At 39.9% G+C, this 24,530-nt stretch overlaps 1 protein-coding gene across 1 annotated transcript in view; it reads right to left on the bottom strand.

Annotated features, from left to right (window-relative positions):
* The window catches only part of IL17RD (interleukin 17 receptor D), a 90,822-nt gene extending 75,795 nt beyond the window's left edge, over nucleotides 1-15,027 (bottom strand). Inside the window, exon 1 of the mRNA XM_034777562.1 lies at nucleotides 14,857-15,027. Coding sequence (XP_034633453.1) covers nucleotides 14,857-14,988 — 132 coding nt within the window. The 5' untranslated portion in view covers nucleotides 14,989-15,027. The remainder of the gene's footprint in view (nucleotides 1-14,856) is intronic.
* Nucleotides 15,028-24,530: the final 9,503 nt, after the last annotated feature.

The following is a 24,530-nucleotide window of genomic DNA, read 5'->3' as shown; positions in this document are numbered from 1 at the left end:
AATCAGAAACTTTTGCCCTAGACCATACGATTGAAGCGATTTGAAATGGAAATATTTCCTGTCCACTCACTGCCAGTTTCTGCTCCCAGAGTGATATAACAGATGACATCGAGTACAATAAATTCTTTTATTAACCATAAATTTGAGACTGCTTTAGGGATTTGAAGTGTTCAGTTTCATGCTGAAAAAATGTAATGTTATCCACAGACCTTCAGTGTGTGTAACAAAAACAGAGGCACAGGTTATGCTACTTTGATCAAATTTTGAAGAAAAAAAAAGCCTTTTGATTTTGACAATATGTTAAAAAGATTTACAAACTTTTTTTAATATGAGCCCCAAATAGTACACTGAGCATTTTACTATATGAAACAATTACTCTTAACAAACAAGACTTTGGACAAAAAATTAATGCTATGCACAGGTTTTCTCCTGCCAGCCATTTTAGTTAAACAACACACAGGAAATCAGAATTGCAGCATAAGATTTAAGAGTTTAAACATTTAACTGTAAAGATTAGCGAGTTAAATCAAGGCAGTAGTTCTTACAATCTTTACCAGGCTTCCTTTTGTCAGAGCTAACATGAATGTCTAAAAAGCTAATCTTTGAACACTTAACAGGAAGATAAATATGGTATATAAAACACTTCCAGTTAAAGCCTTCATCTACTACACAGAAAATGTCCTGTTATTGTACTAACTTGAGAAGTGGGTCCTAAAACTGCTGTAAGCTTCCACTTCCACTGTAAATAATAACTCACAACAACAACAAAGCTACTTGGAATAAATATGAAACATAAATATTGAAACAATTATTTTCTCTGTTGTAACCAAAACTCATCAAGCCAAAAGAAAAGCAAACTACTATACTATCACACCGAATTTGCAAAAGTGAAGTTCTGCGTGTGAGAGGAACACAATAACCACCAACCAAAATGTTCATATCAAATATAATACAGCTAACCTGAAAAATAATTATTCATACCTATCAGCATTGTTGGATTATACTGGGTTTTAGCCTCATTTATTTTGTGGCTTCTATTCTTGCATTTACTGCCAAAAGAGTAATAAAAAGAAAATTCTGTCTTTGCAGCTCATTCTTTAGTGAGCTGAATGTCCCATTTTAAAATCTCTGCATGACATTTCACGGCTAGCGGTCCTTACTCGAAAAGAACCCCAAAAGTGAATGGCGTGATTAGTGAATTACTCTTACAAATGCAACTATATGGAAAAACCTAAGCTATACCGACTTGTATTATCCCTAACTTATGAATAAAAGATACAGGTTTTGTTTCCATTGCTGTTCAGGAACAGCATAGAATAATAACTTGTCACCTGTTAAGGGTCAAGTTTTGTTGATATTTTAACTTGTGTGTGTGTGTGTGTGTGTGTGTGTGTGAGAGAGAGAGAGAGAGAGAGAGAGAGAGATTGATTAACATTTAATTTCAGTCAAAAGAAAGATAAACCACAAGGTTAATTACAGAATATTAACAACTCAGCCTTTAATCTAGGGATATACTAACTGACAGAATTGTAATAATAGAGCTTTAACTATGATGGTACAGCTTAAACAATCCTGATAGTTTTCAACATTTATTTCACTTATTAAACATTTTTCTATTATTAAACAAAAAAAAGATCTGACACTGAAAACTAATTCATGACAAAAACATCAAGGATAAGGGCCAGACTCTCAACTGGCATAAATCAATGTAGTTTCATTGACTTCAGTGGAGCTACACTAATTTACACAGCTGAGGATCTTCCCCCCATGTTGTCTTGAGCTGTTAATACATGTCCTGTGTAATGACATAGAGAGGCTTCAGAAAAAGATTTGATGCTGTAAACAAAATCAAAGATCTTAGCAATTCAGAAGGCCCCTTAAATCCAAATCAGTAGGGTACCAGCACTCCAGCACATTTGTTATGTGCTGACGGAGTTGTTGTCTTTAGGATGAGATGTGAAACAGAGATCCTTGACCACTTATGGTCATAAAAGACCCTATGGTTCTGTTCTGTAATTTTAGTATGATTTTTGAAATTACAGTCTGTCTGTCTAAATTCCCCTTAGAGTTACAACTGGATACACTATTCTTCATTTCCTGTCAGAAAATGTACAGCATTACAATGCACTGTTAAATAATTGCTGCGTTCCACCACAGAGGCAGTTGCTTTTCAGTGGAGGCTGAAATGGTTCCTATATATCCTTTGTCTTCTTCACAAGATTGTAAATCTAAGTTAATGCTCGTGAAGTACTCACCATTTTGAAATCCTCAGATGAAAAGCACAATCAAAACATTAAATATTGTAAATCTTTTAGAATGGTGCTGTTTTATATGTGGTGCATTTCATAATCTAGTGAGAGATTTTCACAGGCACAAATGGAAATTTTCCTCCGCCTTTTTTGGCCAGATTGTAAAAAATCAGGTGCCTAAAATTACATTTTTTGGGTGGAATTTTCAGAAGAGCTAAGTGACTTATGAGCGCAAGCCCCATTGAAAATTAATGGGAGCTAAGTGCCTAACTTGTTAGGCACTTTGAAAGTCCCATCCTGTACTCCGAAGTCATTTAGGTGCTTTTGAAAATCCCATCACTAAGGCCTTATTTAGATGCAGGCCTAAATAAGTGGCCTGATTTCCAAAAGTGCTGAGAATCCAGTGCTCCCACTAAAGCCAAGATGAGCTGCTACATGCTAGGCACTTCTGAAAATCAGGCCTCTTATTTAGGCACCTACATATGGACGTAGAAGCCAAACTCTAGGCACACAAAGAGAAATTCAATTAAGTAAATGAGTTTTACCACTGACTTCAAGGAGACAGGATTTTGACCCCCTTTTTAAAAATCTTGACCCTTGCTTCTAACTCATGGGCTATGTCTACACTACAGAGCCTATGCCAGCATAGCTTTGCCTCCTACTGTAGATGCAGCATGCACTGACAGAAGGAAAAGCTTTCTCTATTGGTACAGGAACCCCACCTCCCCAAACAACATTAGCTCAACAGAAGTCTTCTTCTGTTGGCATAACTGCATCTACACTTGGAGTTTTGTGACCATAGCGATGTTGCTAGAGGGTATGTTTTTTTCACACCCCTGACCAATATAGCTATGCCAGTATTAGGTGCAGAGCAGGCCACTTATAAGTGATAAGCACAGGCCCTGACTGTTAATTTGAATCACTTTATAAAACCAAAACATATTTTTCAAAAACAGATAAGATATTGTAAATACACCTCTACCCCAATATAACGCTGTCTTCAGGAGCCAAAAAAATCTTACCGCGTTATAGGTGAAACCGCGTTATATCGAACTTGCTTTGATCCACAGAAGTGCACAGCCCCGCCACCCCAGAGCACTGCTTTACCGCGTTATATCCGAATTCGTGTTATATCGGGTCGCGTTATATCGGGGTAGAGGTGTATGTTACTGTTAAAAACTGTACATATTTCCTATTATATTTTCTGATAGCCATATAAACCATGCACAGAATACCCACTTGTAATTGTAAATGAACAGCCAGCAGTTTCTAGACTAATCATTTAGCTGTTTGGATCAAAACATTTACAGGACAGGCTTTTCAACTTATCAAACATGGTTAAGTGAAAGGTAACAAAGAACCCCCAGATAAAAGTATTATTATCCAAAATTGTTATTATATATTAACTACATTAATATATATTAATGCATATTATATATTAATATGTATATATAAATTATAAAAAAGTTATTTCAAAAACTCAAACTACTTTATAATCAAGTAGTCAAAAAATAGCTATCTATATGGATATAAACTCTGAAAGCAAAACTTCCATCAATTTCATTAGGGTCACCTAAGATCTATTTTTAATGTTTTTTAATGTTGGACTCAAAACCTTTAGAAAAAGTTATAGGAACATAACTGAGTTAAGCAAAAGAATATTTGATAGAGAAGAAAATAAAATTAAGGTATATATTTAGGTGAAAATATTACAAATTTAGGATTTCAAAAGTGTCCTGGTTAACAGAAAAAAAACAGTATTTCAAAGTACAGAGTAAAAGCAATTAGAAAACACAGTTTGAGTGAAATGTATTCTTGCAAGAAATTCTTATGAAGGATCACCTTGAATGCATTTGATGCTGAGGAGACTCCATAACTTTTCTTTACACAAAAGCAGTCATCAGCAGAGCACAACCAGATGTTACGCTTTCTTTTCTTAGTTTCTGTAAACCCCCATGACCTCCTTCAAATTAAAAAAGGGAATAGCATTTTTTTAAAGCCACAGGAGCTATCATTAGTGAAGCATTCTAAGGATTTTCATTAATTCATAACCAGCCAACCAGGAATTTTCCCACAGCCTTATACAAAAAAAGTCAGGGAAGTCACTGATTGCTTGGTTGGATTTGAATATGGTCAGAAGTAAGATCAGAAATATTTAGTTCCTCCCACTGGAGTGGGGGGGGGGGAGGTGTCCAGAAATGAAAATCCAAGTCTGCTCACCAAGAATGATCAAAATTGACTAGTTCACATTGCCATTTAAAACCCCAGTGAAAGTAAAATATGAAGCATAAGTTTAAATCACTTAGGAAAAATCAGATACAAATAAATTAAATGAATGAGAAACATTGATATAGACAATTTTTAGAAATTGTTCTTCAAAAATGTCATAAAAAAGATGCATGTCCAGTAAAGAGTACATTTTTAAAATGCGGTGCAATTCATAAATTAAATGTATTCAAATGACTTCTTCCTAAGGAACTTGGTTTTAGCAAAGTATTTAAAACTATATGCTAGACGAGAATATTATGAGTTTGAGCCTGTCAGGTGCTTACACCCAGTGAACTCCATGCGGGTTGAAAGGATTCAACACCTTGGAAGAGCTGGTGCTGAGTCCTGCCAGTTTGGAAGCCCTTATAGAATATTCACTACCCAAAAAATTTATTAACACATGAATTAAAGCTGACTGGTTGTGCCAGGTATCCTCCCAGAACATCGAGTGCACCTACTTTTAAATCTCTTGAATCCAGTTGTTACACACAACAGTACTCCTCACAACCTTAACTCTGCCCCCGGAACTAATACGATAAACTGGGGATAGTATGTTTTGGCCAGGGCTGCCCTATAATAAACGGACATGAGGAGTGTACCATTTTATGTGGTATGGTGTGACCCACAGAATTGTATTCTCTCATTTATCTGCACGCCCTCCAACTGTCCTTCACTGTGTTAGGGACAGGTATATTGACTAATGCTGGGATTAATTGCAACAAGTAGCTGCAGCTCAAACTGTGATACAAAGAGTGATGCATCGGTACCCAATGGATCTGGGACCCCTCATTTCTGTGCTGAATTATGCGGGTTATGCAAATAGAGGAGCACAATATTCTTGTTGAAGGATTTGTAACAGTCTGACGGTAAGCATGACAGTGTACTACAGGGCAGAGATGCAGGTCGTGTTGTAAGGGGAATCCTGAGGACAAGAGTCAAGGGGTGCTAACATTTGGTGCGACAGGGTGCTGTTAGCAGCTATAAATTGAGCCTTTGGAAGCCAGCACCCTGGTCACTTAGAACACCCAGAGCACTGGGTGTAGTTAGAATAGGAGAGGCTTAGGTAGTTTGGGCTTGGAAGAGTAGAAGGGATCATTTGCACCTGTAGGGAGCCTGATGAACTAATGAGGTAATTAGCTTGCCAGCTGGGTAGCTCTGAGAAGAAAGCAAGTAGTATGAGCCAGGGAGCAGGAAGGGGGTTCCAGACAACTGCTGCTCTGTTGTGATATATTTGGAGCATAAACCACAATAAAGACACTTGGAATCCTGCTGGACCGTGTGTGGTGCTTAATTCACAGAGAGTGTTCACTAGTCAGTGTTTCCAGGAGGTGAAGAGGGAGCCCCTTCACAGGTGGTTTATACAGAGTAGGTGAAATAGTCAAGTATAGGCCAGGCCTACCCAGCTGGTATTCATGAAGTGTGCCCCAAATGCAACTTTTGCCTTACTCAGGACATAGTGTGACAGTTTCTCCTACCATAGGCATCCCCACAGTATCCTATATCATATGGAAAAAGAGTGCTATGATGTCTGTCAGAGCAGGTTGGAGCATCATTCAAGGAGGGCAGAGTTAAGGTTACAGAGAGGGGCTGGTATGCACCGTAACTCATCTTTTCCTGGTTTCAGAGATTTAAAGTATAAGTGCACTTGACATTCTGGAAGGGTATGTAGAACTGCCAATCAACCTTAACTCTGTATTAAAGTTTTGGGGCAGTGAATGACCCTTGTTTTTTCAGTAAGTGGTGGTAATGATGGGGGTCTGACTAGGGAGTACCTATGCACAGGCACAAGAAAGTTTCCTGGGAACACATTACTGGCAGTCTGTTACCATCTCTGGCCTCCTCCTGGACTCTGCATTTCCCCAGTATGGGTGGAGGGGCAATGAGGAGGAAGGTAGGTGGTAAACCAATGGGCTGTGAGAAGCACATCTACCAGCTGGAGGCAGCAAAGAGGCATGGATGAAAGACTCAGATACCATACTCCATTTAGGGCTAATGTAGGGGGAAAGCGCCCTGCACAACACTCTGAAGTCTAGGAGGATTGCTGAGGTTTGAAGTGGCCTGTTCATCTCAATGGGTGATCTCCTCACCACCTCCCCAAGTCTACCCCATCCACTGTTATGAACTATCAGTTTTCAGGACAATCTCACCGTGCATGTAGGTTTTAGAGCAACTTTAATATTAATATCATCTCTTTATTGGGGGCTGAATCTGAAGAACACATTGACCAAATGACTTCAAATTTGTATGCAGAAGCATACCCCTGTGTCTGTTGTGGTATGCAATATTCAAGATATGATCTGTTCACACAGATATTAGTGAAAATTAAAAGAAGCTCGTAGTACGGGAGGGGCCTTATATTGAGAATCCCTTGTTCAAATGACCCCAAATTTGCACTGCAAACTCTATCCCAGCCTCTGTTACAGCATACCTATTTTCAAGACAATCCCCCTATGTGTATATACTTTAGAACACTTTGATTATTAAAATTGGTTCCTTATTTGGGGACCGTATCTGAGAAACCCTTGAGCAAATGATCCCACTTGCACCACTATATCTACCTCTGGCTCTAATGTGGCAGCGCAGCAGTGCCACCACAGTTAAAATTGCACCAGATTTTCATTTTAACGGGATGAGAAAGGTTCTACAAAAATTCTGGCTTTTAGGTTAGACTATCATTTACAATATTTATTGCTATTTGTGGATTGCTTGATTTTTTTATAACCCTTTGTGAAGGGAGAATGTCATTTGAGGTTTGTTCTGCCTCTTTTTTTTTTTTTTTTTTAAAGAACTACAATTTTTCTAAGGAACCTCAACATTTTGAAGGGGAAAATCAAGAGGTCTGAACCCTTAGTTTGTGTAGATGGATTAATTATTGTAGAAAGTGTAAATGTGTTTATTTTTAATGAAAAATATGGGTTACTGATTTGATTTATAAAATATTCTGACAGTGCATTAGTCAATGTTGACGTCACATAAGTTTTTAGAACAGAGCTCTCTACTATGGGTAGTTTCCTGATACTTAATAATCACTTTGATCATACTGACATTGATGAGAGTCACAGCTACTTTCTTTGCTATACATACCTCACACTCAGACCCACTGTTCAGAAAATGAGTCAGGAGCATGTGGCATGGTTACATTATCCTAATGCTGCTGCTTACTAGAATCTTTAATCTTCCCCCTATTTAATTAATGCTATTATTCTTGACAATTCCTCTAAAGTAAAATCTGAGTATGCATAACAATTGCAGGCAAAACTTCCAGAAGATGACCCTGCACGATGCAACTAATGTGCACAAGACAGCCTCAGAAAACTCCCAAGTGTAGGTAGGACTTGAGCTAATTCACAGTACATGGGTGGTGCTCAGGTTCGAAAGCCACAGTGTGTCATCTTTTAGCCCCCAATTAATCTGATGTCAGGCTGTCTGCAACCATCCTGGATTGCAACTAAACTCTAGTCCTGATGCACATGGGCAAATTTCTTCCTCTGACATGTCAACTTGGTTCAAGCCATATTGTAGATCCAATTTTTACCTTGAATAATTTTTTTAATCTTGCTTTCTCAAAGTAGGAGTGGGTACCAGACACTAGCCCAGATCAATCTTGAGTGGATGATATCAATTTGGGGAGGATCAGAGCCACAATAGGCAAAATAAAGTTACAAGAACTGTAACATTTTGATTCCATTTTGAGGGGGAGAGGAATGGGCTGTATCTTGGAAACCCCTTGCTCAAACAACCACAAATTTTGATCACTAATTTTACCCTAGGTCCCGGGAGGCACAGCAATTTTCAAGACAACCCAAATAAGCATGTGGATTTTAGAGAACTTTTTAAAAATCATCTGTTAAATAGTAAGCTATTATAGTGGTACTATCAACTCCTTCTATCAGAGTGTTTGTCAGACCATTTATTTCTAAGCGTTTTACAAAGCAATACCTACAATTTGAAAATTGGTTATTAGAAATGGGTCCAGTGGAGTTTAAAGATCAGTCAGATTTACTAAGAAACATCTGTAACATGGAAACTTGTTATAGCTAATGTTAAACAATATGCACTTGACTTCCCTACATTGCTCAGTATCCGCTGTCCACATTCATGCATGTTCATGGCATACTTCCAAGAATTAACTTTTGGAAGTACATTTTGTATCGTTATATACACTTGATACAGGTGCCGCGTTCAATTGCAGAAATAAACAACATTAAATAGATTATTTTATAATTTCAACTGATAGTACTGGTTTATTTTTAATATTTTTTCTATTTTTATCCATTTAAATGTTCACTTTTCTGGGAAATTATGGGAGAGGTCAGACAATAATTATTTAATAACAGTAGACATTGACATTCAAAAAGTTAAAGCTATACAACTGTTAAAACACAAATTGCCAATATCAAATGTGAAAATATTCAAAGTAACTATCCCTAAATCAAAGTCTGATAAGTGCCCCAGCAGCATTTTTCTTACTTTGTCTATCTGTAAATTTCAATTATCCACGGATATATTTTTTCAGATATTTTTGGGTGTGTATCATGAAACTGACTTTACCGAATTGACTGATAAAAAACTAATCCTTCCAAGACTATTTATCATTTTTTTTAAAAAGGGACCCCTTAGATTATATGGGTCAATATTACACTTTTCACACCACTGTGGAATTCTGGGGTCACTCATTCTACAGTCTGATGACAGTTATTGTGAAACCCAGGAAGAGATGTTTTCAGTATGCTATTGAATGCAGAACATATTGCTAAAGTAGCATAAGGCCTGACATGCTGGAAAAGGAAGCATACAGAAGATGTTTAAATATATGGCTCAGCTAACAGGATTTAGCATAGTCACTAAAGTGACAAAGGGTTCAAAACCATATATTTTTGTTAAATAAATATTGCACATCAGAACAGCTGCAGGAAACCATCCATTACTGTAGCAAACTGCTATATGCTGTAAAGTAATCATTATTCTCTGATTTTAATCTCTTGTGGAAACTCATACAGAGGCACAAGTACAAGTGTAAACAATGGTGACTATAATTGTCAAAGCTTGGAAAGGTAAATAGCTGGATGAATTTACAATTGCAAAAAACGTGATAGGATAAAATCTTTTTTTCCAGTTTCACAGTTTATATCTAATCTCGAAACAGGGTTTCAAATATATATGCATTTAAAATAAATCAAGCTGAATGTCCATTTGAAAGTAATAAAAAGTAGCTTAATTAAAATAGCTCCTATGACTTGCCCTTCTTTCACAAAATTGGTTGTCAAAATTAATATAATTTTATGCGGAGGGAAGAACAAGGGAACACCACAAAATTAATGGATATATATAACCTGAGATATAAATTATATGTGTTTTTTCAAATTGTGCTATGCTTTATATATCAGTTTTTACACATAATGTTCAGTTTTATGTTAAGCAGATAAACAAAGCATAAATACAGCATAAAACTTCAAGGTAAATTGTTAACTTTCAGAAAAATAAAAATAAAACTTTTGGAGTTTCCTCCTTCAAGCACCATTGAACATTATTGGGAGCATTACACTTCATATTTTACAACCACAAGTAAAGTAAAGAGAAATTATTTTCACATTTAAAAATTGAAGACCAATTTTAGTCTTATTGTTCACCAATAAAACTTTGCACTCCTATCATTTTTATAGTACCCTAATAAAATGCCAAATTAATTGGCAAACTTCAGCCTTTGAGCAGAATTAAATGGGCAAATTCACATCAAAGCTTTGTTTCATCATCTTTGGACGGATCTGTTGGAAAAGACAGCTGGTCCTTATTAAACACCCATTTAAAATGTTGCAGCTTAAATGAACTAACATCCACATTACACTAACATTATCAAGTAATTAACTAAAGAAAAGCTAGAGTCATCTAATGATGGCTTAACTTTTTTCCACCAGTGGACAAGAAAATATTTAAATCTATGAAATTAATTAAGTATTTGTTTTGCCCCTCAAATAAATTATCTAGATTTTGAAATTAGTCTGACTGATACATTTGTTTCAAGTTGTTAAGAGGCAACTTTTGTTTGTTGAAATCTAAACCATGGCATGCATTATAAAGAGGAAACAAATCCAGTCCATAATATTGCTGGGAGGCCTTCAACTACAGAAATGCTTGTTAGGTCATGAGCCTTTTGAATGTCCTGAATAGTCAAAGTACACAATTACACAATAAAATGCATGTAAAAGATTAAAGATGCATTTTTATTGTCAATATTCAGAACAAGTTTATTATAAGTAAACTGGAATAAGTTTTCATCATTTTTCCTCTCTAAATGTTTTGTGCATTTGAAAGCCAACTCTGAAAATACATTACTTGCACTATTTAGACTAAATGCTTTTTATGGAAGGAAGGCTCAGACCCACTATAAAACAATTGTAATGAAGAGACATCTTCCTGTTCGAGTAGTGTATATACTTAAATTGTGTTGTTGGTTTTTAAATAAACATAAAGCAGTAGGCATGCTGTAGTTAGCATGTTTTTTATGGAAATTTAGTTAAGTGATCTAGGCTATGTCTACAATACAGAGCCTAAGCCAGAATAGTTATGTTGGCATAGCTACGCCAGCACAGCCCCCATGTCTGGACACAAACTTCTTCTGTTGGTGTAGAACAGGGGTAGGCAACCTTTCAGAAGTGGTGTGCCGAGTCTTCATTTACTCACTCTAATTTAAGGTTTTGCGTGCCAGTAATACATTTTAACGTTTTTAGAAGGTCTCTTTCTATAAGTCTATAATATATAACTAAACTATTGTTGTATGTAAAGTAAATAAGGTTTTTAAAATGCTTAAGAAGTTTCATTTAAAATTAAATTAAAATGCAGAGCCCCCCAAGCAGTTTGAGTGCCACTGAAAATCAGCTCGAAAATCAAACTTTCTGAAGATCAGAAAGTTTGGGGGGAGGGGGGGAGGCATGGGTAGAATGGATTGCACACATAGCACCTGGCATGGGGAAGGGAATCAGGAACCCTAGCATGGGAGAGCAGGGGTCCACACAGGAGCTCATGGCATGAGGGACGGGATGATGAAGACTGCAGAAAATCCCTGGAATAGAAGCAGATGGGAGGATGGCACATAGGAAGCTTCTGGGGGAGAATGGAGGAATGCAAGGAGCCCCTATTGTGGGCAACGTACAATACTTTTTGTTTTTTTGCTTTAAAATATGCCAAATGCTATATTCTCTCTCAGTCAATAGTCTCATTAATCTTATGTTTTAGTCTGAACATAGTCAAAGGCCTGCAGAGTTAAGAATGTGGAAAACTTTACTCACATGAGTAGTCCCATTGGAGTCAACAAAATTAGTTATGTGAGTAAAGTTACCCATGTGCTTAACTCTTTGCAGAACTGGGCCCCAAATATATACAACTAAATTTTAAAACTCAGTCCTTCATTCCTTACAATACCTACATGGGGAAATTAACCGAAATAGCTATTTCAGAATAAGTGTCCACACAGGGAGCTATTCGAGAATAGCTATTGTGCTTTAAATTTCAATCCTAACTCAAATTTGTACAACTTGCAAATGTACATAAGCCTTAAAATTCTCACTGAAGTAAATGCGCGAAACCCTGGCCGCACTGAAATCAAAGGAAGTTCTGCCACTGAGGTTAGTGAGGCCAGGAGGATTTCACTCAGTGAGACTACTCATGTGCTCGTAAGTTACACATATGCTTAACTGTTTTGCTTGTTCAGAGCCATGTTGGTCTTGCAGGACTGGGACCAAACTACTACAAAAGAATGCACTGCAAGTATTCACATATTTTGCAACTAAAGTTGTCAGGACCTGTTCCATAACCTTTAGATTTTGCAAATTCAAATGATTCAAATGAAAAGAATAAGCTGAGGGTCTCTGAATTGAAACAGCAAATATTTGCAAATATAAATTCTTACCAACACAAATCTACACTATTCCTTTACCAAATTAAATTTTTACTGCAATAAAACAAAGACAAATTTCAAATATTTACATTAGATTAAAAGCAAAAAGATTATAGTTTTTTTTAGAAAAGTTCATATTTTTTTGTTCTAATAAATTAAGCAAACCTAAGCAGAATGTGACATGAAAATTTCACATATGAGGAAAATGAGCATGAATTTGGGGAAAATAAATAAAAGTGCTCAAATTGAGGGGTGGGGGAGCCAGGTTTTCCCCCCAATGCAATTGTGAGAAAGTGTGACATATCCACACAATTCTACCAGTGATAAGAAAAATAACACACACATAGATAAGTCACATTCTATCTCTTGTTTAATTACTCAAATATCAACAGTTAAACAATATTTTTTTCAATACTATACTAGTGAAAATTAGCTTAACAAGCATTGTTTTACTCAAAACACATTAGACATGCTTGCTATTCATCTCTCTCTATAAAGTTTTTAGATTTGTTCCTGCCCTTAACCTACAGATTAGCAACCATTTATAAATAAGCTACAATAAGAATATCTATTTGAATAAGGTACAATTACTTCAGGGCTTATGTCTTTTCAATCAGTCAGTGTCCCTGCAGTGTTTAGAGTGGCAGAGGGGAAGTGGCCTGTGGTTAAACAGAGGAAATACCAAGGAATTTTAATAGAGCAAATAGTCTCTTTACTTCCTACAGGGTAGCACTTCAAAGGCAGCCCTGCCCCAGAGCAGACAATGTGTTACAGGGGCCATCAGTCATTTAATAGTATGTCAAGTCTATTCAAAACTTACATGCACTCCAAGATAAATACCACACAACCAAGACAATGGGTCCCTTCCTGCAGTCATTCCTCTGGCAAAACTCCCACTTAAGTCAATACGAGTTTTCTCAATTAAGAATTGTACTACAGAATAAGATTCATTATCTAAAAAACTGGTCAGGCAAATTTGCTAACTGGAAATAAAAAATATATTGGTAACACAGTCTAACTGATTGGAATGTTTGTTTAGGAAATTAAAACCTTAAATTTGTTGTATGTGATACAAAAATAAAGGTTTTCTTCACAGTAACTTGAAAGATTGTGTTTTTAGCAGATTTATTACAGGGGACTATTTTAAAAGCTTTACATTAAACAGACCCAGATATAATCAGTTTAATATATACAATATAATTCATTATGTAAGGAAAAATCAATTAAATATATATTGCACATTCCTCTAGATGTCAAGATAAGCAAAATTAATCAAGCATTATAACTCCTAATAGGTAATGACAGTATATTTAATAGCTGCTGCTGAACCTGACAGAAATATGTATGCTGGTAGTTTGAAATATGTGGCGCACACGGCTTACATCTTGTGAAACATGAACACTATAGTAAAATATATTTTGCTAGTAAACCGTGACTTAAGATGCAATATGTGCATTTTTTCTCTCTCTTACATAGTTTCCAGTGTTTTCTAACTTCCAGTGAACTACACTATTCCCTCCATATCCCTGATTTGTGCCTTGCAGGAACTTTTTCAAATGTTATGATCTGAAACTAATGAAATCATTAGTGAGAATCTAACAAAAAAGAAAGGCAATGAAAGTCAGTCTTTTCCTTCCTATGGTCCTTGGAACTCCACAATTTAACTAGAATTCTCGCTAGCCTTTGTGGGGAGAAAACACTGAAAGGTGATTTTTGAAAAACAAACAGGAAAACGCAGCAAGAAAAGTCTGAAGCTAACGCACCAGGAGCCGGAACAAAAGGTAAAGACCAATAACGGAATGTTTCACCTTCCAGCTCCCCCCCTCCACGCCCCCCGCCAATTTACTTTTCCTACATCCTATGTCTGATGATCAGGCCTGAAGCTAAGACCCCAAGCCGGCCTCGAATCATTAAAATAACAAAGCCCAAATGATCGCCTTTTTATCCTGCTGGCAGGGCAGGTCGAGTTAAGGAAGGAGAGAGCTGCGGATAAAGGACCTGTTGAGTGACTTCTTCACACTCGCTGGTTAAACGATGCCTCGCACCCCCAGGGCGAGAAACCAGTAACTATCCCTTCTCTGGAAATGCCACCTTTCCTCCTGGCCGCAAATTACCAGCTGCAGAGCCTTGGAGCAGCAGCAAAGGAATTGCAGAAGAGGCTCCCCCCCCCCCCCCCCCCCCCCGCCCGCCCAGCGAGCTCTCCTTGCATATTCGGGAGAAGCAGCAAGTCGGACAGGCAGGTAGGCACCACACCTGCATTGCTCAGATGGGCTTGGCTGCAAAGAGTCCGCTGCCCACGGGACAGCGCTTGCGAGGCTTAGCTGGGAAACTCTGGCATCATCCCACGCCACTCCGCCAAATCCTGCAAGTTTGGAAAACCCAACTCAGCGCATGAATCTGCCCGATTGTGCGGAGAAACAAGAAACAAAGCTTCAGTCCACTCACCCTCCATCCACACGTGTCGGCCGCAGGCTCCCGCCTGCTGCTGGGTCCTCCGGCAGGCCCAGCCAGCTGGTGACCCTTGAAGCAGGCGATCAGAGTGAAGAAAAAGGAGCTGAACTGGAGCCAAGGTGCCATGGTCTGCAGCGGCAGTGCACGGAGACTGGAGTCTGAGCAGAAGCAACAGCAGGAGGGGGGGTTAGCTGCGTGCATGCGCGAGAGAATGTGCAGCTGCTGCCCCCCCCCCCCCCCCCCCCCCCCCCCCGCATCCCTGCTGGTGGCAGGGGGGCTGTTCCTTGCGAAGAGAACTACAATAACTGTGTCTGGCGCAGAATGCAATCGTTGTCCCTCCTCCCCAGCCCCTAGTCATGTACTATTTTTTGGCAATGAAAAGAGATGCTGCTTCAAAGTCTTTGCCTCTAAGGAAGGCGAGATTACTCAGGAACACCACAGCTCCAAAAAGGAAAGTTAGCAAGACTTGCATACAAGTGTCTGTGTGCACGTCTTTCCCATGGGCCTTTAACTGTCCCTGTCCTGTCCCCTCTGCATGGACGTTAAAGATCATATGGTATTTTTTTGAGAATAGGGGGTTTGCTCCGGTGGCTAACCATTTTTCCCTATCTTCACCCCATCTGTTGTTCACCTATCTGCTACACTTTGTCCAGAGATGGGTATATTTCAATATAGGGATTTTGTCCCCACTCTTGCAAACATGTAAGCACATGTGTAACTTTACTCAGGGGAGCAGTCCCAGGGATGTCATGAGTAAAGTTACTCACATCTACACATAGGACTGGGGCTATCGTTTGCAAAACACTGAGAATTTTGCAATGAAATAATAAATCATAACATTTAAAAAAAGACAAACTGAAGGTAAATGCTATCCAATAAATTTAAAGGTAGAAAAATCAATAGAAATTACTTGGATTTATGTTTATTTTACTTTTTTTGTATTGACCTCTATACTGCAAACTTTGACCCAAAACTAAATTTATTTAAAAAAACAACAACATAGTGTTTCTAATAAATATAAATTACAACAGCATCGTATTTTGATGTATTCTTGTCATGACAACTAACACAAACTTTTTGAGCAGAAGAAACACACACCCTTAAGGACACACTGGAGATTGTTGTTCCTACAACAGCTCACCTAAAACAGACAAATGCACTGTGGGTAAAATTTTCAAAAGTGACATAGGAGCCTAAGTTTTCTTGAACATAAAATGGAACTTAGGCTTCTAAGTCACTTAATTCCAATGACTTTTGATACTTTTACTATTGTTAACACTGCCCAAAAAAGCAATCCTGATGATGGCATGAATGAAACCAGCAGGATCCATAAAGGACTACATGGCTCAACCTGATCAGAATAAAACTGTAATGGAGCAAGTCGCAGCAAAAATGACCCAGGACTTGGATGAGTTTGAAAGGATATGTGAAACAGAAATCACTTATTTCAAAAATAAGCCTTATCATATGGCTTTATCTGCATTTAATATTATATAGGATAAGACCACTCACTTATATTTAGGTATGTTATTGAAAACAAAAGGAAAGAATTCTGCAGATGTATATTCTTGTAATATTTACAACAGTGTTTTTTTTAATAAAGTATAATTAGCAAGCAGAGAGTTTCTCATTTTCCTTAATCTTTTTACAGTCCTCTTTCTTATTTTATTTCCCTCTTACACAATTAATTTAAGTTTTTATACTCAAAATATTCTTGTCCACATATTATCTATGTGGATTTGGTTGGAGTAAATGGAATACTTCATGGTAGAAGAAAGTGCAACTCCATCTAGCATGTCTCTCTAGATTAGAGCATGTGATTGAACACTCCAAGAAAAAGGGGACTACTTCAACTTCCAATAGCAAACTTAACTCTGTCACCTTGCATGGAAGCATTACAGTTGAGTCTCCCCTTACATGACCACATGACATATATGCAACAATATAAAGTAATATTACAATGGGCTGCCTAGAATGTAAGTGTATCACTGCCCTCTAATCAACAGAACCAGAAATGCTCAAGTATGTTTCAGAGGCCCTATATGGCTAACAGCAAACAGAATCTCTTCTTTGGCTCAAGCAATAGGAGGCTGTGCCTTTGGAGTAGAATTAATTAGCCATGGCGTACAGCATAGTGACACCTGTGAAGTCCTACACGGCCATCGATTCTGTCGCTGAGAATACAGATGTCTTTAAAATTTCATGTCAGCTTACTCTTGTCTGAATTCTTATGTTTAATGCAATATTAATTGAATGCTGCAGTGCTAGACATCACTTTAAGCAGACTAACACAGATACAGGGATAAAGTCAGACCTGGTGTAAGAGGGCTTAATTCCACAGACTTTATGCAATATTTTAGTTTATCCCAGAAACTTGCATGAGAAGGGTGGCCAAACTGTGGCTTGCAGCTCTTTTACAGTTAAAGTATGGCTCGCGGAGCCCCCCACCTACTCCCCTGTTCTCCACCTACCAGGCTGGGGGAGGAGGGCGGGGAGCTCGGGGCTTCTGCCAAAGACAACTGGTGACTGCTGAGAGTTGGGGGCACAATTTAAAGGTTCATCCCCCCCCCAACAGCTTGAGTCACATACCCCAGGCATGCCCCCCTTACCCTCAGCGACCCCTTCCCACAGCTCCCAGGTGTTAGCTCCACATGGAGAGGCAGTAGTAAACAGATGGGAGCTGCAGGGAGGGGCTGATGCTTTAGCTCAGGGAGAAGAGGCAGCAGCAAAAACAGCAGCACTCCCTGCAGCTCCCAGCTGTTTGCCACTGCTTCTCCTCTCAGGCCACAGCTCCCAGCTTGTTGGCTCCAGCAGCTGCCATACAAGGAGGAAGCCTGGCGGCACCATGTGACTAAGCAGGGCCAGCAAACCCTGGCAAAAATCGGTGGGAGTGGGTACATGATCCCACATGCCCCCCCTCCATTGTCCCAAGCTTCTGCCCAGCGGGCTGGGGTTCTTGGGACTTCAGACCCATAGGGTGCGCCTGCCAGGGCTTGGTGCTTAAACAGGAGCGGGGCTGAAGCCCCAACCCCCAGCAGGTGCCTGCTGCACAGTTGAAGCCCTGTCAGGTGTGCCCTGGCTCTCGAACTTCTGAAGATTGTCATATGTGGCTCGGAGGGTCAATAAATTTGGCCACCCCTGGTATATAGCACACATCCTTTGTTAGCAGTACATTTCCAAGCCATAAGGACTTGCAGTTATAGTACTTTCCATATGAGGGCACTCTTGTTATTATGTATTCCTCTTTGTTTCACATTTCTTCTTTTCCACTCCAGGATGAGGTTGGCCTTTTTTCCAGCCCCCCCCCTCCCCCGCCCCTCGCCCCCCGCCCATATACCCATTTTTTTACTTACCTTTGCCCACCGTAAAGGTCTGTTGTTATAACAACATTCTTTTTGGCCACATATGGTTGGATACATCTCCCTTTGGAGCCCATGAGCCAAAGGAGGCAGAGGCATGCTTTCTACTCCAGGGGCTCTGCACTGTCTCTACAATGCTCTCAACTGCTATATACCCCCTCCTCCTTCCCAGCCACACAAAAAGGGCTGCCCAAGCGCTACCGGCTTCACACAGCTGGAGCCCGGGAGGGGAAGCGCCCAGCCGGGGGCGCAGGGTCTGGAGGCTGCCCGGCAAACCATGAAGCCGGTAGTGCTCGGGCTTCGGGCAGCCCCCATACCTTCGGACCCTGCGCCCCCGGCCGGGCACTTCCCCTCCCGGGCTCTGGCGGCTGTTGTGCTCCCTGCATTCCTGGGCTCTGTAAGCGCCGAGCTGCCCGAGCGCTACCAGCTTCGGGCAGCCCCCATGCCTCTGGACCCTGCGCCCCCGGAGCCCGGGAAGGGAAGTGCCCGGCTGGTGGCACAGGGTCCGGAGGCATGGGGGCTGCCCGAAGCCGGTAGCGCTCGGGCAGCTCGGCTCTTACAGAGCCCAGGAGTCAGGGAGCACAGCAGCCTCCGGCGCCCGCTCTAAGGTAAGCCAGGGAGTATTTTTCCTGGACATGTTCAGCTTTTTGGAAATTCCCCCCCGGACGGGGGTTTGATTACCAAAAAGCCGGACATGTCTGGGAAAAAACGGACACATGGTAACCCTACTGTATAACAATTGCCTCCCCTGTACTACATATAACACTACTGTCTCATGTTGGCTCATATTCATGGACTGCGGGTGGAGCCCCACTTTGGGGAGGCTAGACCCCAGCTCCGCCCCTTCCGTCCACGCCCTCCCCACACCCGGAGCCCTGAGACCCACTGACCTCCCCTCGCAGCCGGTGCCACAAGGCCCCTCCATCCCAGAGTGCACACACCCCACTCGGCACAGGTGCCCCGGGCAGGTCGAAGCCCTGAGCACCCCACCTGCTCGGCCAGAGGAGCCCCGGGTTGGCCGAAGCCCCGACCTTTCCCCCCATGCCCAGAGTGCCCTCCCCAGCACCTGGAAGAGCCCCGTGCCAGCTGTAACTGTGCTGTGCCTTGCCTCCCCTCCCCAGACTAAACTTGCCCAGGGGAAAAGCATCTGTTAGAAGATGCTTTTGATATGCCCCATCTGAAGAGGCATTATGTGCCTCCTCAGCTGCCCCAGAACCTCCATGGTGCATAATAAAGCAAAAACTTCACCGCCAAACCTCACAACCAGGGGTCCGGCAGTCGCGGCCATGCTGGGGGAGGTAGAGCCTTCCCTAGCCTATTATACCCACTGCCTATGCTCATATTCAATTTATGGTACACTATAACCCCCAGGTATCAGAGTAGCAGCCGTGTTAGTCTGTATCCGCAAAAAGAACAGGAGTACTTGTGGCACCTTAGAGACTAACAAATTTATTAGAGCATAAGCTTTCGTGGACTACAGCCCACTTCTTCGGATGCATATAGAATGGAACATATATTGAGGAGATATATATACACACATACAGAGAGCATGAACAGGTGGGAGTTGTCTTACCAACTCTGAGAGGCCAATTAAGTAAGAGAAAAAAAACTTTTGAAGTGATAATCAAGCTAGCCCAGTACAGACAGGTTGATAAGAAGTGTGAGAATACTTACAAGGGGAGATAGATTCAATGTTTGTAATGGCTCAGCCATTCCCAGTCCTTATTTAATCCTGAGTTGATTGTGTCTAGTTTGCATATAACCCCCAGATCCTTTTCTGCAGTACTACAGCCTATTCAGTTATTCCCCATTTTGTATGTGTACATTTTATTTTTCCTTCCTAAGTGCAGTCTTTATTGAAGTGTACTTGTCTTTATTGAATTTCATCTTGTTGATTTCATATTAATTCTCCACTTTATCAAGTTCCTTTTGAATTCTAAGCCCATCCTCCAAAGTGCTTGCAACCCCGCCCAGCTTGGTGTCATCCACAAATTTTATAAGCATACTCTCCACCTCATTATCCAAGTCATCAATGAAACCATTGAATATTACTTGAACAAGGACAGACCCCTGCAGATCCCCACAAGATAAGTCTTCCCTATTTGACAGCAAACTACTCATAACTCTACAAGTAAGGTTTTTCAAACAGTTGTGCACTCACCTTAAAGTAATTTCATTTAGACCACATTTCCTCAGTTTATTTATGAGCATATCATGTGGGACTGTGTCAAAAGCGTTACTAAAATCAAGATACATCATGTTTGAAGGATTGTGGGGAGACAGTAAGTTTTGAAAAGGGATTTAAAAATGGAGAACAAGTCTGGCATATAGTACCAGAGAGAATATATCAAGTGGAGCAGTATGGGTGAAGGTACAGAGAGGCGTTTGTGAGAGAATAGAACTAAAGATACATAGAGGGAGACAGAAATAGCAGAATGCAGGGTTTCAACAGGAAAAAGTGATGTATGGCCAGTGCTGGGGAGTAGGGTGGTGCAAAGCTGTGCAGGGCCTTGAAAGTGAGGACAAAGTTTTTCCCTCTAGCTGTAATCTCATTGATCTCAAGATGTGACAGTGTTTCTCTAGGGTCCATTACATCCCAGGGCAGAACTGTGAGTTTTTGTATATTTTTCTTCAATATATGCACTATACTTCCAGCCAGATGTTTTAGTCCTCTCATTGTATTGTTTGGAAGTGACCAAAGAACACAGAAAGACATCTACCTACCATTACATCAAGTCAGAACAACTTCATGTCTAATACACTACAAAACATACAGAATTCAGGAACATAGTGGCAGGGCTAGTGAAAGGAAGGCTTATTCATACCTCATTTATAGGCTAACAACGCCGCAGCCCATGGTCACTCATGATCAACAGTGATTCTATTGAACATCTCTCCAGTGACCTGAGAACTGATCTATCTTTAGACCTCTGGGAAACCAAACCACTATACAGTTCAGAGTTATAACAAAATATCTGAGGCACATGGAGGAGCTGGATATTGTATGTGGGAAGAGAAAGGAAACATGCATTGCCTACTACATCAGCTAGAATAGTGGCTGTCAGAAAAGTTCTACTGTGATCTCAGATAGAAATAAAAGAATAGACTATAATAAACACTTACATTGGCTAGATGGCAGAATACCAAAAAAGGGTCATCCAGCAGCAGCTGGCTACAACGGTGACATGCCGAAAGCAGAAGGGACTGTGCAGTATGAACCGGCTCACTTACTGAGACCTGGAACCTAGTGGTACTGTCCATTAGAAAGAGTCATCTGAGCCACAGAGTTACTCATATACAAACCAAACAGAGCTACCCATAAACAGAAGATACTATTGCATGCTGGATTAGTAGTATGGGTGACAGGCTGCAGAGAGGGGAATGTTGTAGGGCTGCAAAAGACCTACTAACTAAACTAGATGATTTCAAGGAACAACCAAAGAGAAAAGAGGGAGATAGGAACACCGCTTCCTTATTTCTTTTGTTTTTTAAAGCTCAGGCCTCCATCAAATTGGCCAAACAGATACAGCCCTGCAAATCCATGGATATCTGCTTTATATCCATGGATAATTTTTGAGGAGCAGATGTGGATATAAATTTTCACCATGCCCTCAAAGCACCATTTATGATACTTATACGTCTGACTAACATATTGTAGTAATGCCCATAGTTTCAAAATAGGATTTAGCAGCAGAGCTTCTACGGAAGTCAAAGGGAGTTGCAAGTGTTCTACATCTCTGGAAATCAGGACAGCTATATTTAGGTGTCTAAATATGGACTCATAACTTAAGGCATCCGCATTTGCAAGCCTTTGCCTTACTTTCCATGCCTCTGTTTTCTCATCTGTAAAACTGAGATAATACTTCCCTTTCTCACAAGGATATTGTGATGGTTAATTACAGTGATTAATGTTTGTAAAGCACTTTGGGAACTTTATATAAATGACACTACACAAGGACAAGATTTTTGCCTAAAGTATTAAGTATTATTACCATTTATGAGCAGATCCCTAAAGCGTATTCCACCTTCTAAATCTTATGCACATTTGCTTCTCCCTATTTAAACTGTACTAAAACAATTTTGGACTCTTGGAGCTGGCTCTGCCTTGTTGTTTAGTTAGGTGCCCAGGCCATTGTTCATTACTGTTTGCAAATGGAAGTGAGTAGCTGGGCTCAGGCTTCTTAGAGAAAAGTGGATTTATGATGGACAGAAAATTATAAATTTCATAGAGGGAAATACTTTTTGTTACAGAATTGTTGTGTTACTAATAACCCCACAAATCTGTCAGTGTTCTCACAATTATATGTCTTTCAATATTTGGCCATTTTTTCATCAAAATTTTTGAATACTGTGTCTTATAAAAAGAAAAAGAAAGGAAAGATTTTTTCTCTAAACTTAAGTGTGCTCTCTTCTTCATTGATTAAAAGTGCAAAACAAAGTGCCAAAATGTAGCCTGAACACAGCTATGAAACTTAAAGAAAACTAGGATATTTCACAAACTCTTCCCAGCTCCAAACAATACTTCTCATTCCATCGTGCCCACTTCTTCCTCTACCCAGCCTCCCTGTCAACCAATCAAACAACTCACAACCTGCCCTCGTCAGAAAGGCCCTAAGTTAATAATATTTGGGAGGAAAATAAATAGATTTTTTTGGACTTTGAAGAAAATAAATTCACAGAAGCTCAGAGGTTGACCAAGCACAAACAGAGGTAACAAATACAAGTTATGAATAAAATTTGTTAATACTTTGAAAGTTCATGCATGTTAATAATAATAAAATAAAAAGTTAGAAACCTAGAGACATTAACTACTAATGAATAGTTAGATAATAATAGTAAAAATCACTGGAAAATCCCTGAGCACTATTAAAACTACACTTCATTCGGGAATATGTTTTCACAAGGGCATCTAGCCACTGCCAGCTGCATTCTGATGGTGAGGCTGATGCCCTATTAGAGTGTTTCCACTTGCTCATTTTTTATTTATCTTTTACAAAGAGCTGAAGCGGTTAGCAATTAGGTTGTCAGGTGACCTTATACTGTAACTGTAAATGAGATTCCGTTCCAACTTTGAAGTAAGTCAAATGCATTTTGCCATGGGTCCCTTACTCAAACATTTGGCCAATGACAATATGCAAATATTATAATAGTGGGAAACGAACTTTGAAAAAAAAGATACTGTAATGTGAGCATGGCTTTACATTTTGAAATAGTTTATACTCAGTGGACATTTTGATATATATGACAGAATCTGCCGATAAATGTGCAACATTTAAATATCACAAAGTAATGTATATGCTATTAATATGATAAAACTATTAATGATAAAAGAAGTGGCTGGCGCCAATGAGTCCTGTATGACAAACATTGGAACTGTCAACATTACATTTGTTATCAAAGGAGAATTGTGTTAGTAGATGTATTAGCAGAATTAATTCAAGTTTGATTTTAAAATGGTCAGTTCTAAAAATCATACACTCAATTTTCTCAAATTGAATATTGCATGTACAAATATTCCATTAGAATAAACTGCTTGAAAAAACTGGCCAAAATGTGAAACGGAGGCTCCCCCACCTTTCCAAAATAATTACCACTGAAGGGAGGCCACGGGTGGGGGTGAGGGGATTGGAGAGCAAGCACTCACCTTGCAGCGGCGGCTTCTGTCCCAGAGACCTGGCCCTCTCCCCATTCTGGGCATTGTGATCCAGTACACAGAGTCGCAACACCACTCAGGTTTGGCCCAGCATCCCCTCCATCATGACAGAATGGCAGCTGAGCCAAACTTGAGTAGTGCTGTAAACCCATGCACCAGGTCATAACACCCCTTGGTTTGGGGGCCCTCTCAAATGGGAGGCGTGGGGCAAACTGGTCTTTTTGTCCCCACCTTTGGGCGGCTCTGAACACACTCAAGTGAATAGTGCTACTCAACTGAGTAGTTCCCTTGACATCAAAATCAAGATTTTTTAAAATGGCTGCCTAAAGTTAGGTTCCTAAATTCATATTTAAGCCCCTAAATAAGTAGCCAGATTTTCAAAAGTGCTGAGTACCTAACAGTTTCTTCACTTCAATGAGAGTTCTTGAGTGCTCAATCGTTTCAGAAGTCAGGCCCAAATACTGAGATGCCCAAATATGGATGTAGGAGCCTAACTTTAGTCCCTTACAAGTTAAAAAAATCTTGGCCCAAGTTAGGACTCCTTAGACTGTGTTTGTAGGATTAGTCCTATTGTAGTTTAAAGTAAGTCAGAAAGGTCCTGTTCTTGCACATACTCTGTGTGCAGAATTACCATTGACTTGATGGGGATTCTGCAA

The sequence above is a fragment of the Trachemys scripta genome, chromosome 7 (genome assembly GCF_013100865.1).
Source record: "Trachemys scripta elegans isolate TJP31775 chromosome 7, CAS_Tse_1.0, whole genome shotgun sequence".
Taxonomy (NCBI): Eukaryota; Metazoa; Chordata; order Testudines; family Emydidae; genus Trachemys; species Trachemys scripta.
The sequence above is the reverse complement of the archived record's forward strand: the minus strand, read 5'-3'. Positions and strand labels throughout refer to the sequence as shown.